We start from the raw sequence: 15,412 nt of genomic DNA, 5'->3' as shown, positions 1-15,412 counted from the left end.
AGGCTTGTGTGTTTGCCTCCAGCTCCAGCCAGCGGGAGAGCCTGTTTTAAAGGGGCCTGAGGAGTGAACGATGTCAAACATAACTGGAGGAGTTACCATGATGGAGCATAGCCGATTAACAATGTTGTCATGGTTTCAAGTGAACAGCGAAGGGACTCAGCCATACATACACATGTATCCATTCTCCCCCAAACTCCCCTCCCATCCAGGCTGCCATGTAACACTGAGCAGAGTTCCCTGTGCTACACAGTAGGACCTTGTTGGTTATCCATTTTAAATACAGCATTGTGTCCATGTCCATCCCAAACTCCCTAACTATCGCTTCCCTTCCCCCCATTCTTCCCCACTGGTAACCATAAGTTCATTCTTTAAGTCTCTGAGTCTGCTTCTGTTTTGTAAATAAGTTCATTTTTATCATTTCTTTTTAGATCCTGCATGTAAGGGATGTTATATTTCTTCTTCTCTGCCTGACTTCCCCCACTCAGTATGACGATCTCTAGGCCCATCACTTCATTTCTTTCTTCCCAAGAGTGGAATTGCTGTGTTGCATTGGAACTCTACGTTTAATCATTTGTTTTGTGAATGAGGATTCCACTTGTTTCCAGAATTTGGAGAGTGGGGAAAGGAGAAAGATATAGCATGTTCTTGAGAAGTACTTGTGTACGTTCTACCCAGGAGGGCTTTGTTTAGCTGGGTCCTAATGATAACTTCTATTATTGTTATTTTTTCTTTCTTTTTAGAAGGAAGAGATTGTTGTGACTCTTTTACCTGCTGGTCATTGCCCAGGATCAGTTATGTAAGGGATTCATCTATTTTGCCCATTTATTTTGTGTTGATATGTATTACATTTGTAGAAATAAACTTGTAGGGTCTAGAAAATAACATGTACCAGGAGATTTGCTTCTTGTGATGGCAATTCCTTTAACCTTCATTTCCAGGGTTAAACTAGGGGGGACTGGGGCACAGGTCAAGTTCGAAACATGGCTTTCTTACAGTGGAAGACTTCAGTAGCAATCTTTCCACGGGCTTTGCATTTTCTCATCATATGGACCTTTCTGTCCGTGAGCAGGGGTGATCTCTGTATACAGTCGAAGGTGCCAATGCATTTTAGGGGACATCTCTTGCAAACTCAGCGATATCTCCCATGTGTTTTTTCCCTCTTTGGGAAGACGTGGCAGCTGAGGGTTCAGTGTGGTTTAACACTTTGGGAATTATATCAGCACCATACCACAGTGGTTGTGTTTGGCAGGCAACATGGGCTATGGATTTAGTATATGTTTGTATTTAGTATATATTTAGTGGGCTTCCCTGGTAGCTAAGCTGGTAAAGAATTCACCTGCAATGCAGGAGACCCTGGTTTGATTCCTGGGTCGGGAAGACCCCCTGGATAAGGGATAGGCTACCCATTGCAGTATTCTTGGGCTTCCCTGGTGGTTCAGATGGTAAAGAATCTGCCTGCAGTGTGAGAGACCTGGGTCGATCCCTGGGTTGGGAAGATCCCCTGGAGGAGGGCATGGCAACCCACTCTAGTATTCTTGCCTGGAGAATACCCATGGGCAGAGGAGCCTGGAGGGCTACAGTCTATGGGGTCGCAAAGAGTCAGACACGACTGAGTGACTAAGCACAGCACATATATTCAGTATATGGATTTAGAATAAATTTATTAGAATTTTGTATGAGACTTAGAAGCCACTGAGATCTATTTTCTTTCCAGGTTTTTATTTCAGGGCAACAATGGTACTGTCTTGTACACAGGAGACTTCAGATTGGCTAAAGGAGAAGCTGCCAGAATGGAGCTTCTGCACTCTGGGGGCAGGTACTGGGCTTTGTAGAGTTCTGGAACCTTAAGACTGCATTGTTTTAAAGGTTTTATTGTGCGTTTCTCCCCACTAAATATCAGCCTTTGTTTCTCTTAGAAATCTAACTGGATTATAATAATATTTGTAACAGGAAGGCACATTTTTCCTCTTGAAATGAGGGGATGGTAACATTCCATGTGTTGATCAGGGTGGTAATTACATGAACTGGTCAAAATTCACTGAACCATATATGCACGAGCTGTATTATTTCATCATATGGAAATCATTTCCCAACAATGTTGATATAAGAACAAATCCAAATGACAGAACAAACTGTAAAATAACTGAAAGTGTAGGCTTCCTATTTTATTTCCCGTGCAATGAGTCACACCCCTTGTTTCAATTTTGTTTTCAGAGTGAAAGACATCCAGAGTGTGTACTTAGACACAACTTTCTGCGACCCAAAATACTATCAAATTCCTAGTCGGGTACGTCTCCCTGGAGCACGGCTATATTTCTTAAGAGGGCGGTTTGGGGAGTAACAGATGGGACGTTAATTGTCCTGTTGCTGTGGGTATCTGGGAAGCCTGGGCGTGGAGCAGTGTTAACTGCCTTTGAACCTTCGTGCCCAGGAGGAGTGTCTGCGTGGAATCCTGGAGCTGGTCCGAAGCTGGATCTCACGGAGCCCCTACCACGTGGTGTGGCTGAACTGCAAGGCTGCCTATGGTTACGAGTATCTTTTCACCAACCTCAGCGAGGAGTTTGGACTCCAGGTACCTGACGACTCTTTCTTTTCTGTTGCTCTGAGCTTCCATCCTCCCGTCTCCTCCTCTGCTGCCCTTCTTCATGCCCGCTCCCAGCATCCCCCAGACTGAAAACCATAACAGATGGACGCAGTCTTTACTTACTTTATTTTTGGTTGTGCTGGGTCTTCGTTGCTGTGTGGGGTCTTCTCTAGTTGTGGCAAGCGGGGGCTACTCTTCATTGCGGTGCGTGGGCTTCTCATCGCAGTGGTTCCTCTTGTTGTGAAGCGCAGGCTCTAGGGCACGCAGCCTTCAGTAGTTGTGGCACAAGCGCTCAATAGTTGTGGTGCGGGCTTAATTGCTCCGTGGCATGTGGAATCTTCTTGGATCAAGGATCAAACAGGTGTCTCCTGCATTGGCAGGTAGATTCTTCACCACTGAGCCACCAGGGATCTGACAGCCTTTGTCATCTTTATTTGCTTCCTTTTGGGAGAATTGGGTGGGAAGAGCCCTTTGGTGAGAAGTCCCCTAAAGAATGTATTTTTTTTTTCAAAATCACGGGTCATGAAATTCAGTGTTTGTGACCAGCAATGAGAATACATTTGAACTAGGAAATATCTGAGGGAGTTGCTTACAGTTAAAAGTAATCACTGTCATGTGAAAATTTACATCAGGAATCAGACACGTGCCTATTTAGACCTTCCTTGTGTTAACCACAGGGCTTTGTCCTACTAAGTCCATTGCTTATCATTAAGTCAAAAATTCCTTTAATAGCCGAGACCCACTGAACATCATAGCTTAGCCTCATCTATCTGAAAATGTGCTCCAAACACAGATTAGCCTGCAGTTGGACAAAACCATCTAACACAAAGCCTGTCTTACAATGAAGTGTTGGGAGTCTCAGGTAACTTATTGAATGCTGTAAGTGAAAACCAGAATGGTTGTGTGTTCTGGACGCACACAACCATTCTGGTTTTCACTTACAGCATTCAATAAGTGTGTGAGCTGTTCACCCTCGTGATCGCATGCCTGACCAGGGGCTGCGGCTCTGCCTCTGCCCAGTGTCCCAAGAAAGGAGTGTGCCCCAAATTGCCAGCTTGGGAAAAGATCACAATTCAAAAACGTATTTCTTACTGGAGATCATGGTCAAAGTGTATGGAGAATACTGTCCTGGGGCACTAAGCCCCTCCCCCTTGAAGGAAACACGTCAGGTCAGGCTGGGAGTCAGTGTTCACCTGTCCCTTCCGTGGGAGCTGAGTGCTGGGCTCTTGGGAACCCCGGCAGCGAAGTGAGCAGAGTGACTGCTTCTGGCAGTGCCCACGACCCCTGAGAGAAGATGGATTTTTGGTGGTGACTCTGAACAAAACAAATGCTGGGACGAGTTGGACGTTTAAATATTACTTCGTTTGGCATCTTTTATTATCGATCCTCTGGTTAACAGACTTCTGCCATGAACTTAACACTTATATACAACATAATTTAGTAAAACTAAAAAGGTTTAGTGCTTTTACATTTGAAATTTAAACAGTTTCTGCCCCCCCCCCCCCCCCCCCCGGCTCTCCATAAGCCTTACTTCCCAAGTCCTTCTTTCCTTAATTTCTTCCTTAAGTTTTCCTGTCCAAATATTTTTGGCATAAAGCTCCCAATTCTCCATTTTGGGACAGATCTGCTTTCATTCTGAGATTGTGGTTCCTATGTGGTTTTGACGTTAAAATGGCCTTTTAAATAAAAATCACAGTAATTATATGTGTGTATGTGTGTGCACACTTGCATACATTTTACAGTCTGCTTTTGTTCCCCCTCATGTCCTTTCTTGGCAAAATATAAAGCTAGCCACCACTTGTCAATCCTGAATTTGTTTTGTGAATTTCAGTGGTGTGTGAAATCTGCAAGACTGGAAGCTCCAGCTCAGAGGCCTGGCAGGGAGAAACCCTGGGCCTGGGAGGTGCCCAGGGATGGTGGAGAGGAGGCAGGTCCTAGGGAGGTGACCCTGGAGTGAGCCCTCTTGCAAGTCTCTTAATCCCTCCGTAGGGAACAGAAACAACTTTAGAGAAGGAATTTAACAGGGAGTATAGGGACTTCTCTGGTGGTCCAGTGGTTAAGACTCTGCACTCCCAGTGCAGGGGGCACAGGTTCCATCCCTGGTCGAGGAACTAAGATCCTACATGCCTGGTGGGAAAAGAGTACACAGAAATGGGGAGAAGAGTGAGGTTTTTTGACAGAAGGATCTGAGATGAGATCTGAGGGATGATTTATAGCAACCCTTTCAAGCACCTTCACTTTCGCGAGGATGAAAGTTTCCCTATGTCTCTCTGTACATCTCAGAATTTACCTCTTTTTTATCTCCTTAGGCCAGAAAAATCCATTCGTTTTTTCTTCTTGTTAGTCATTAGGAAAACAGGCAGCGAGAGGAATAAGGCTAAGTCACAGTCAGGCTTGGATTCTTTCCACACCTGTGTGGGTATTTAATTTCCACACTGATTTAACATTAGTCTAATCTGTTTTGTTATTCAGACTTCAAAATTAGAATGCTTTGGGGAGGGTGCCATTTCATTATCCTTGTATCAATTTACGTACTTGTTTACTCTAAAATACCCAGAAGAGAAGATTTAAGTAAAACCGACATGTTGGTTTTAACAATTTAAAATGTATTAGCTTTAAAATTCTGAAGGTGGCTGAGCTTTGTTCTGTTTTGCTTTGTTGCATCTGCAAGAGTCCTCCTTTCACCCAATAAAGAAGAGTGTGGAAAGGGAGGATCTGGGTCTCTGCTTCCTCTTCCTGCTGGCCACCCCTCCTGCCAGCTGCCAGTATACAGCATGTTGTGTGTGTTTCGTGAGCAAGTGAGTCCTTTTATAAACATTTTATTTGTTTATTCACTTATTGGTCATGCCTCACTGCTTGCAGACTCTTATTTCCCTGACCAGGAATCGAACCTGGGCCCTGGCAGTGAACGCACCAAGTCCTACCCACTAAACCTACTAGGGAATTCCACGTGCAAGTGACTCTTGAAGCGGGGCAGGGAGGTTTGCAGGGTTGGGTGTAGCGAGTGGCGTAGGGGACAGGGCGCCCCCGGGTCCATGATGCAGCCCCCGGATGAGGCCGCAGTATTTTCCTTATATGATCGGGCCCCATGGCTGGCGGCGCCGCCGGCCCGGAGCCTGAGAGGATTATGAAAACGTATCAGGCGAAATGGGGCCAGGGACCCGGGGGCTGGGAGGTTAGGGGGAGGCAGTTAGGCTAAGGTTTGGGTGTGGTTAGGGTGGCCCCTGCCGCTCTGTGAGCCCTCGTCGATGATGACGTGACCACTGTGCAATCTGAGTTCTGGGAACTAGGTGATGGAGCGTGTTCTGAGAACGGACTGAGACCGGGCGAATAAAAAAAAAAATAATAAATAAATAAAATAAAATTATTATTAAATTATTTATTTAGTTAATTTTTGGTTTAACTGGTTCTTCATTGCTGCACTCAGGATTTCTCTTTTGCAGTAAGTAGGGTTACCCTTCTTTGCAGTGTGCGGGCTTCTTATTGCGGTGCCTTCTCTTGTTGCAGAGCACAGGCTTTAGGCGAGCTCAGTAGTTGAAGCCCTCGGGCTCAGTAGCTGTGGCACACAGACTTAGCTGGTCTGCTGGATGTGAGATCTTCCTGGATCAGGGATCAAACCCCTTTCCCCTGCATTGGCAGACAGATTCTTATCCACTGTACCACCAGGGAAGTCCAGCAAGTGATTCTTCACTGTTTTTGTCTGCTGTCTAAATCCAATATTTAGAATAAAGCATGATGTAGAACAGATATACAAGAAATATGAATTGAATGACTTGATGGACAGATCCAATGAAATCCACCAGCCAAGTCACCACACTTTTCACTGCCTCCCACAATGGGCAGTAACGCTGATTGCAGGGCATGGGATCTCAATGTCCTGGCAGGTACTAACAGGCATTGAAAGTTGAAAACTAGGCTTTGAGGAAGAAGAAAGAGTTATTTTCTAACTGGATGATTTAGCCTGCCCAATTTACCCTTGAATACTTTATTTACAGGAAATACAATTCCAATAATGTGCTTATTTGTGTTGTTTTCCTCAGGTTCACGTGGATAAACTAGACATGTTTCGAAACATGCCTGACATTCTCCATCATCTGACAACAGACCGTGACACCCAGATCCATGCGTGTCGACACCCAAAGGTACACAGCGAACTCTTTTTCTTACTGTTTGTATGATTTACAGAAACCAGAATTTTAGGTTTAGAAGGAACCTCAGAAATCCCATTTTCTAGGCTCTTCAATTTCCCAATGTGAAAAGTGAGGCTGAGATCCCGGTGTTAGATCAGGGTCATGCAGCGGTACATCACTATATTCCATTATCATAAACCTAATTAGTAAACAGACAGATACTTGTAATTTCTAATGAAATATATTTATACAATTGATATATGTTTATTTGTAATGAATTATGTAACGAACGATTTATTTGTAAGGAAAGTAGTAACATTAGAGCTTATAATTTAAAATTTAACAAAACGTAATCACCGTCCATTGTTGTTTACTTTTGAAACTCATGACACATGCACATTTATAAACTTTATTTTTTTCTCATTTGAGGTAAATATCTAAATATAACTTTGCTTTGAATTAAAAAAAATTTTTTTTTGGCCACACCACGCGGTATGTAGGATTTTAGTTCCCCGACCTGGGATCAAACCCATGCCCCCTGCATTGGAAGTGTGGTGTCTTAATCACTGAAGCATCAGGGAACTCCCTTAAATTTTGAAGTAGTTATGTGTATTGGTGATCCAGTTTCAAATGAATATTTTTAGTTTCTTTGAAACTCACTGGTAATTGGTTTTCTGATGGCACCATAGAACTTCCTTCTCTTATTAACTGCCAGGGATTCAATTTTGAATTGGGCTTTAACATTTCCATTTTAATTTATATTGTCATTCAGTGTAACTTAACTACTAATTAGTGACCGTCAAATGCAGGGGTTTGTGTGATCATAATTTTTCTCTAAATTTTTAATCTTGGCATTCAAATGCTGAGTAATTTTTATTTTAGTAAATAGTACATTTATACATTTGGATAATCACTGTAGTAGTAATACTATGTAACTCCATCAGCCAAAATCCTAAAGTTTCTTTGCCCTAAAGTAAAGCAAAATTTTAAAAAAATATTCTTATTTATACCATGGAGTATTCTATTTCAAACTACCACAGGAGAAATACGAGCTAAGAAACTCTTCTGATGACTGTTCAGCTGCATATTATAACTCACATCATGAATTTACTTCATCTTTTCGTTTGTGTATGTATACACGCAGACACACACCACGCAGTTATGTAATGGATGGATAAAAATAATGTCGATACAAAGTAGAAACTGTTTTGTCCTTTTTCTGTGGGACTCGTAGTCTTTCCCCCAACAACACCCCATAAATGTCTTAATTGGCAGATTTCTTTTTGCTTGGTGTAGAAAATGGCAACCCACTCCAGTATTCTTGTCTGGAAAATTTCACGGTTGGAGGAGCCTGGCGAGCTACAGACCATGGGACTGTAAAGAGTCGGACATGACTGAGCACCTGAGTGCTACACTTTGTATAGTTGACGTACAATATTATATGTTACAGGTGTACAATATTGTGATTCACAGTTTTTAAAGGTTGTACTCCATTTATAGTTATTATAAAATATTGGTTCTATTTCCCCATGCTGTACAATATGTCCTTGTAGCTCATTTTATATCTAGTAGTTTATACCTTTTAATCCTCTACTCCTGTCTGCCCCTCCCCCTTCCCTCTCCCCACTGTTAATACTAGTTTGTTCTCTGTTATCTGTGAGCTGCTTCTTTTTTGTTATATTCATTAGTTCGCTGTATTTTTTAGATTCTACAAATAAGTGATATCATATAGTATTTGTCTTTCTGTCTGACTTATTTCACTTAACATAATACCCTAGAAGTCCATGCACATTGTTGCAAATGGCAAAATTTCATTCTTTTCTTATGGCACATTATCAGCATTAGTTGAGCTGATAATGCTCCTGTTTTGTATTATTTTTTTCTTTTCTAACTTATTATTTTGTATTGGGGTATAACCAATTAACAGCGTTGTGATATTTTCAGGTGAACTGTGAAGGGACTCAGCCATATACATGTATCCATTCTCCCCCAAACTTCCCTCTCATAACTCATAGCGTATATATGTACCACATCTTGTTGCTTCCACATGTTGGCAATTATAAATAATGCTGCTGTGAACATTGGGGTGCATATATCTTTTCAAATTAGTGTTCTTGGTTTTTTTTTTTTCCGGATGTATACCCTGGAGTAGAATCACTGGGTCACGTGAACACCTCGTCCTCTTCACCTGGATTCCACTGTGTGTTACCACCACCATGTCTTTTTCCTGGAAGCCTCATCTCTCTCTTACGTGTGTGTGTAACCAGCACGCCACCCCCCCAACCCATCTGAGTCATAACACTTCACCCTAAACAAGGACATTCTCCTATATGACCACAGTACAATTCTCACACTCAGGAAATTCAGCATCGATAGAACACTGTTGGATGCGATGTCCTTCATATTCAAATATCCAGTTGTCCCAATCGTGTCCTTTATGGCTTGTGGAGGGAGAAGCAAGGCTGTCCAGGATTTAAAAATATGTATATTTATTTATTTGGGTGCGCCAGATCTTAGCATAGTGTATGACCTCTTAGTTACGGCATGTAGGAGCCAGTTCCCTGACCAGGTATGGAACCTGGGCCCCCTGCATCGGGAGTGTAGAGTCTTGGCCACTAGACCACCAGAGAAGTCCCCAGGATTTTATTTAGAATCATGTGTTGCATTCACTCAGATCTCCTTAGTTTCTTTTGATGTAGATCAAGTAAGTCTCCAGTCTTTTGCTTTTCTTTCATTACATCGACATTTTTGAAGAGTCCGGGGCCAGTTATTTTGTGGAATGTTCCTCACTTTGGACTTACCTGTTTCCTCATGTCTGTCTGTCTATTATCTATGTCTGAAAATTCATCTATGTTTGTTTTTGAGACCCTGCCTACAAACACATTTGTTGAAAATGTTAAACTGTTTTTCTGTATTTTAAAAATGTTTTTAGGCAGAGGAATATTTTCAGTGGAATAAGTTACCATGTGGCATTACTTCCAAAAATAGAATTCCACTCCACACAATCAGCATTAAGCCATCTACCATGTGGTTTGGAGAAAGAACCAGAAAAACCAACATCATTGTGAGGTAAGCAAGCAGTGTCTTTGGAGAGAAACATTGTTCAGTCACCAAGTCATTTCTGACTCTTTGCGACTCCATGGCCTGCAGCACACCAGACTTCCCTGTCCTTCACCATCTCCCAGAGCTTGCTCAAACTCATGTCCATTGAGTTGATGATGCCACCCAACCATCTCATCCTCTGTTGCTCCCTTCTCCTCCTGCCTTCAATCTTTCCTAGCCTCAATGTCTCTTCCAGTGAGTTGCCTCTTCGTATCAGGTGACCAAAGGATTGGAGCTTCAGCTTCAGCATGAGTTCTTCCAATGAATATTCAGGACTGATCTCCTTTAGGATTGACTGGTTTGAACTCCTTGCAGTCCAGGTGACTCTCAAGAGTCTTCTCCAACACCACAATTTGAAGGCATCAATTAAATCAATGGTTTAAATGCAGTCTAGTCTAAGCCCAAGAAGAGGATACATTACAATTGTGGAAAATAACCTCTGAAATTTACACTCTATTTGAACTACAGAAATGCTGCTTCCAAACCTATCTATTGGCCAGTATCTCCCAGAGTCTACCTGTGTTAGACAGACAAGAGGGTTAGAGTTGGGGTGTCTTGCTTGGCGGGGAGTCATGAATGGATGTTGTAGGAAGTAGAAGCCCTTGGTGGAGTAGGGGAGCCCCACACTGATCATTATGTTTTAGCAAATTTCCTTAATGTTTGCTATTCAGAATGTCGATAAAAATTTACATTTCTGGAAAGGGTCCCCCCTTTCCAGAAGAAAGGAAGAAATTACTGATGGTAGGATGATTTCACACTGCAGTAGCCTACATGAAAGGACTTGAAGTTTAGAACTTAGTTTTGATTAAGTGACCTTTAATTTTGTGTTTGCATCTCCCACTAGGACTGGAGAGAGTTCCTACAGAGCCTGCTTTTCTTTTCATTCCTCCTACAGCGAGGTAAGAGGATCCCATAGGCTCAGAACCTTGGCAGCCTTTGTGGCTTCTGGGGGCATCTCTTTTTCTACTGCTCAAGGTGGGTTGTGGCTTTTCCTAAAGAAATGCGGGGAAGACATCTCAGTGGATGAGGTATGTCACTAAGTCTAAAGGAAATTGCTGATCATCACCATTTTCAACCTAAACATTGAAGAAAACGTACGATTAAGGTTTTCTCTCCGCCTCGCTTTCTAAATTTATTTGAAATTCCCCACTTCAGTTCTGTTTACTTGTCATAAAAGAATGGTAAATCTTCCACAGCACATGGGACTATATTCACTGTCTTGTGATGACCTACAATGGAAAAGAATCTGAAGTGAACACAATACTGTAAATCAGCTATAGTTTAATAATTAAAATTTAAAGGCTAACAGACAAAAAAAGTGTCCCTAATGAAATCATAGTTAAGGTAAAATACTCCATTATACAACACAAGGAAAACAGTCAGTACTGTATAAGTGGAGTATAACCTTTTAAAATATGAATCACTACATTGTATACCTGTGACATACAATACTGTACATAAACTATACTTCAATTAAAAAATTGAAAAAAATCTTAAATCTTCTTTGAAGGAGTACTTCAATAAAAAGAAAGACTGAAAAAAGATCTGAAATCTTATTTGAAGGAGCACTGCAGATAAAACCTCATGATAGACTGCCTTGTACTGGCCAGATTCTTGGCCCCTCCCGGATTTTGATTGTACTGAAAAGCCATTTAAAAAATAGTCCTCAATATTCGCAAGTGTGGAAGAACAAAGCTGATTGGGGTATACACTCTGTCCTTAGTAAGGATCAGTATAGTAGAATTACTCAGTTGAAGAGGACTTTAATATGGTTATGTGAGGATACTTTTTATATAGGATATTGACCTACTAGGATGGGGCCCCGACATACGTAATTTATTTGCAAAATTCTCAAGCATTTCCAAAGTAAATGCTAGCATCTTACAAGTGCAGGGGTTCAGTAATTTCATATATTGGAGAAAAAGCTGGCTTTTTATGACACTTTGTCATGTATGATTTTAGTTTTGCCATTTCTGCACTTAATGCATTTCCCTGATAATGGTTGTTTTCTGTATTGGAGGTACACAGATACAGCTCTGCAGCAGTGAGCTGTGGGCATGGTAATGATTTGAACAGCTCCAGGGAATGGCATTCTTTTAAAAAAAAATTATTGAAGTATAGTTAGCTTACAATGTTGTATTAGTTTTTAATAGTTTCTAATTAGTTTCTAATGGATAGCAAAGTGATTCAGTTATTTGTATGTATGTGTGTGTGTGACACACACATATATAATACAAACACACACACATACATTCATTTCAGATTCTTCTCCCTTATAGGTTATTACAAAATACTGGATATAGTTCTCTGTGCTATGCAGCAAGTCCTTGTTTATCTATTTTATACATAATAGTGTGTATCTGTTGATCTCAAATTCCTAATTTATACTTCTGCCACCCCCTTTCCTCTTTGGTAATCACAGGTTTGCTTTCTATGTCCTCTTTTCCCCACCCAAGTATTATTGATTCTCATCATTCGTGGATTCCTCATCACAAACCCGCCCGCTCACTGACACTTGTCTGGACCCTTACATCAGTGCGCATGGTGCCCTGTGGTCCTTTGCACACATGTACACCCGGGAAGCAAAGGATTGGGCTCGCCTGACGCACACACTCCCGACTCAGGTCGCACATGGTGGCCTTCTGCCTTCGTGTTTTAGCTCACAGACTGTAAACACGTGTCCTTTTCACTGTTTACTGCTGCATTTTCCACATTTTTGTGCTTTTGGGGTGATTTTGTTGTTTGAAAGAGCCCCCAGGTGTAATGCTGAAGTGCTGTCAAGCGTTCCTAAGCGCAAGGAGGCTGCAGTGTGCCTTGTGGAGGAGGCACCTGTTTGATTTTTGTTCATTTGTGAGTTACAGAGCCCCTGACCTTGAGTTCACTGTCCATGGACCAACAATATATATCATGTAAGATGTCTTTAAAGAGAAGCTCACATAAAGCAAGATTGTGTATTTGATTGGTTGACAAGGTGCTATGACTAGAGGCTCACAAGAACCCTGTAGTTACTCGACCAGGAACAGCGGTCCACTGTTTGCAGTGACTTTGTGGACAAGCAGGAGAGTGCATTGGGTGTCTGTCTCCCTGGACCGTTTCTGGTGTGTAGGTCTGACCTTCCTTGCTTCATTCTTAATCCCTTCAAAAGCCTCAGATTTCTACCAGCCTCAACTTTGGATTGATTATACAAATCATATAGGTTGTGGACAGGTAACAATGGTTTTTCATTGCATGCCTGCTCTGAAAGTGCAAATGAAATTGTTTATGAAAAGTAGCTGAAGAATGGATCTTTTTGTCTTTCCTCTAGGCTTAATTAAGGTTCCTGTTTTGTTTTAATCCAGAGTTATTAATAATTGCTGTTCCCTACCTCTTGTGGTGCTTTACTTGAAAGAGTTGGGTGCTAGTACTTACTTTGTGCCTCAGTCTCCCCATGTGCAGAAAGAAAGAAAAATCTTTGTGTTGTCATGACCAACTCCTAATAGTTTTATTGAATATTTAACCATGTGCTAGGTACCAGGCTTGGAGATGGAAATGGCAACCCACTCCAGTATTCTTGCCTGGAGAATCCTGTGGACAGAGGGGCCTGGTGGGCTGCTGTCTATGGGGTCGCACAGAGTCGGACACGACTGAAGCGGCTTAGCATGCATGCATGCATTGGAGAAGGAAATGACAACCCACTCCAGTGTTCTTGCCTGGAGAATCCCGTGGACAGAGGAGCCTGGTGGGCTGCCATCTATGGGGTCGCATAGAGTTGGACACGACTGAAGCGACATAGCAGCAGCAGCAGCAGCAGCAGGTACCAGGCTAAGCACTTCACACATATTATGTCATTTATACACTTAGATGAAGAATCGAAGAGACATGAGGTAACTTGAGATCACAAGCTCACCAAGATCTAGTAAGTGACAAAGCAGAAGCCTGTCTGGGTTGCTAAGATGTTTTGAGGAATGGTGAAAGTTCTTGTTTAGCATTCCGAGCTTTGCAGAGGGTATTCATGAATGGACATGTTTGCATGTCACTGTCCTTGTTTAGAATAAATCCTGAGAACAAATCAGGCAATCTCAAAGATGTAGTTCCTCTTGGTGTATTGCTAACAATTACATGTCAGAGGAAAGGAATGCAGTTTGAAGACCTTGTTTCCTTTTGCATATTAAATACTCAGCTAAATTCCAACTTCCTGGAAGGAGAGATATTTACTATGGGTGAGTGACCTAATGGGTCACTACGGGTAAGGAAACTAATGTATGAAGGACAGAATATCTGAATCCCAGTCATCAGTGAGTCTCACACCTTACTGGCGACCAGAATCACTGCTTCCCAGGCCCCACTGCAGCTCAGTGTTAGGGATCTTTGGGGATAGGGCCTGCACCTTGTGCATCTCTTCTTGAAAGGTCCTGGACACTCCTCAGGTGCAGCCAATGTTGGGAGCCACAGTCTTGAGAGATTTCAGCTTCTTCTCGCTTTGCTCTTCTTTAACACCCAGGGTTTTCATGGGAGAGATAACTGATGCATTTTGTTTTCCTTCTTCCAGATTAAAGATTTCTTGAGCTACATCTGTCCTGTGAATGTCTATCCAAATGTCATCCCATTAGGCACAACTATGGATAAAGTTAAAGAAATGTGAGTGGACTACCTGTGGCATTTATGTTGTTGAATGGGATGGACCTAGAGAATAGTTTTGGGCTGAAAGTGGGAGCAAGGATGTGAAACAGGCTGGTTAGGAGCACATAGGCTTTCTTCAAGCAAGTGTGTTCTACATAATCCTAAAGGCTTCTGGGAATCTGGCAGAAGGAAGCTGTTGTGACACTGAAATTCCCTGAATGCCAGAAGGTGTTCCTCTATTAGTTTACTAGTTATTAGGCTAGGGACCTGCTTTTCTGCAGTGCAAAAACAAAGAGAAAAGTTTTGCTCTCCCCAGTCCTACAATTAGATGGAGGTCTACTAGGTTGTTTAAATGCTTGTATTTACCACTTTGTTACAGGAAAGTAATTTCTGATTATTAAACAGTGCTTTTCTGCTTTTAATAGTAGTGGTATGGCTTTCCCCCCATAGTCAGGTTTTCATAACCTCTATAACACTTATATTCCAGCAGCTTTTCCAACAAGAAAAGTAAAATACTCTTATTATTTCAGCTTAAAGCCTTTATGCCGATCTTCCCAAAGTACTGAGCCCAAGTATAAACCACTTGGAAAACTGAAGAGAGCTAGAACAATCCACCTAGACTCAGGTAGGAAGAATGACCCTGGCGTCATGGATATGGGTTTCCCTGAAAGGCTGTTTTTCAGGGTGCTGTGGTCTGGGGAAAGCTGTTTTTGTGATGTCTTCTGAAGTGTAAAAATTTAAATGTTGATGAAGCCCAATTTATCAAATTCCATTTATAGTTTTTGCTTTTGGTGTCATATCTAAGAAAAACTATTGCTTAATCCAAGATCATGAGGATTTACTATCATATTTTATCATTTCCGGGTCAATTTTGACTTTTCCTTATTATAGGTTTTATTTTCTCACCTTTCTACACATCTGTTGGATGCCATGGTATATTTGATCTTTGTCATTGTACACTTAGGTTATTCTGAACTTTTTTTTTTTTTTCCCATGT

At 41.8% G+C, this 15,412-nt stretch overlaps 1 protein-coding gene and 2 non-coding genes across 5 annotated transcripts in view; all 3 read left to right on the top strand.

The window, feature by feature from the left end:
• The window catches only part of DCLRE1C (DNA cross-link repair 1C), a 40,898-nt gene that overhangs the window by 15,679 nt on the left and 9,807 nt on the right, over positions 1 to 15,412 (top strand). For all 3 annotated transcript variants that reach the window (XM_043883303.1, XM_043883302.1, XM_043883304.1), the window contains 9 exons: positions 741 to 796; positions 1,715 to 1,816; positions 2,215 to 2,287; positions 2,432 to 2,572; positions 6,625 to 6,726; positions 9,647 to 9,783; positions 10,661 to 10,715; positions 14,345 to 14,433; positions 14,946 to 15,040. In XM_043883303.1, coding sequence (XP_043739238.1) covers positions 741 to 796; positions 1,715 to 1,816; positions 2,215 to 2,287; positions 2,432 to 2,572; positions 6,625 to 6,726; positions 9,647 to 9,783; positions 10,661 to 10,715; positions 14,345 to 14,433; positions 14,946 to 15,040 — 850 coding nt within the window. The remainder of the gene's footprint in view (positions 1 to 740; positions 797 to 1,714; positions 1,817 to 2,214; positions 2,288 to 2,431; positions 2,573 to 6,624; positions 6,727 to 9,646; positions 9,784 to 10,660; positions 10,716 to 14,344; positions 14,434 to 14,945; positions 15,041 to 15,412) is intronic.
• On the top strand, positions 5,609 to 5,751 carry LOC122682325. The gene has a single exon (XR_006337340.1).
• LOC122682315 lies at positions 5,827 to 5,909 on the top strand. The gene has a single exon (XR_006337331.1).

The sequence above is a fragment of the Cervus elaphus genome, chromosome 23, assembly GCF_910594005.1.
Source record: "Cervus elaphus chromosome 23, mCerEla1.1, whole genome shotgun sequence".
In the NCBI taxonomy this organism is placed as follows: Eukaryota; Metazoa; Chordata; class Mammalia; order Artiodactyla; family Cervidae; genus Cervus; species Cervus elaphus.
The sequence above is the reverse complement of the archived record's forward strand: the minus strand, read 5'-3'. Positions and strand labels throughout refer to the sequence as shown.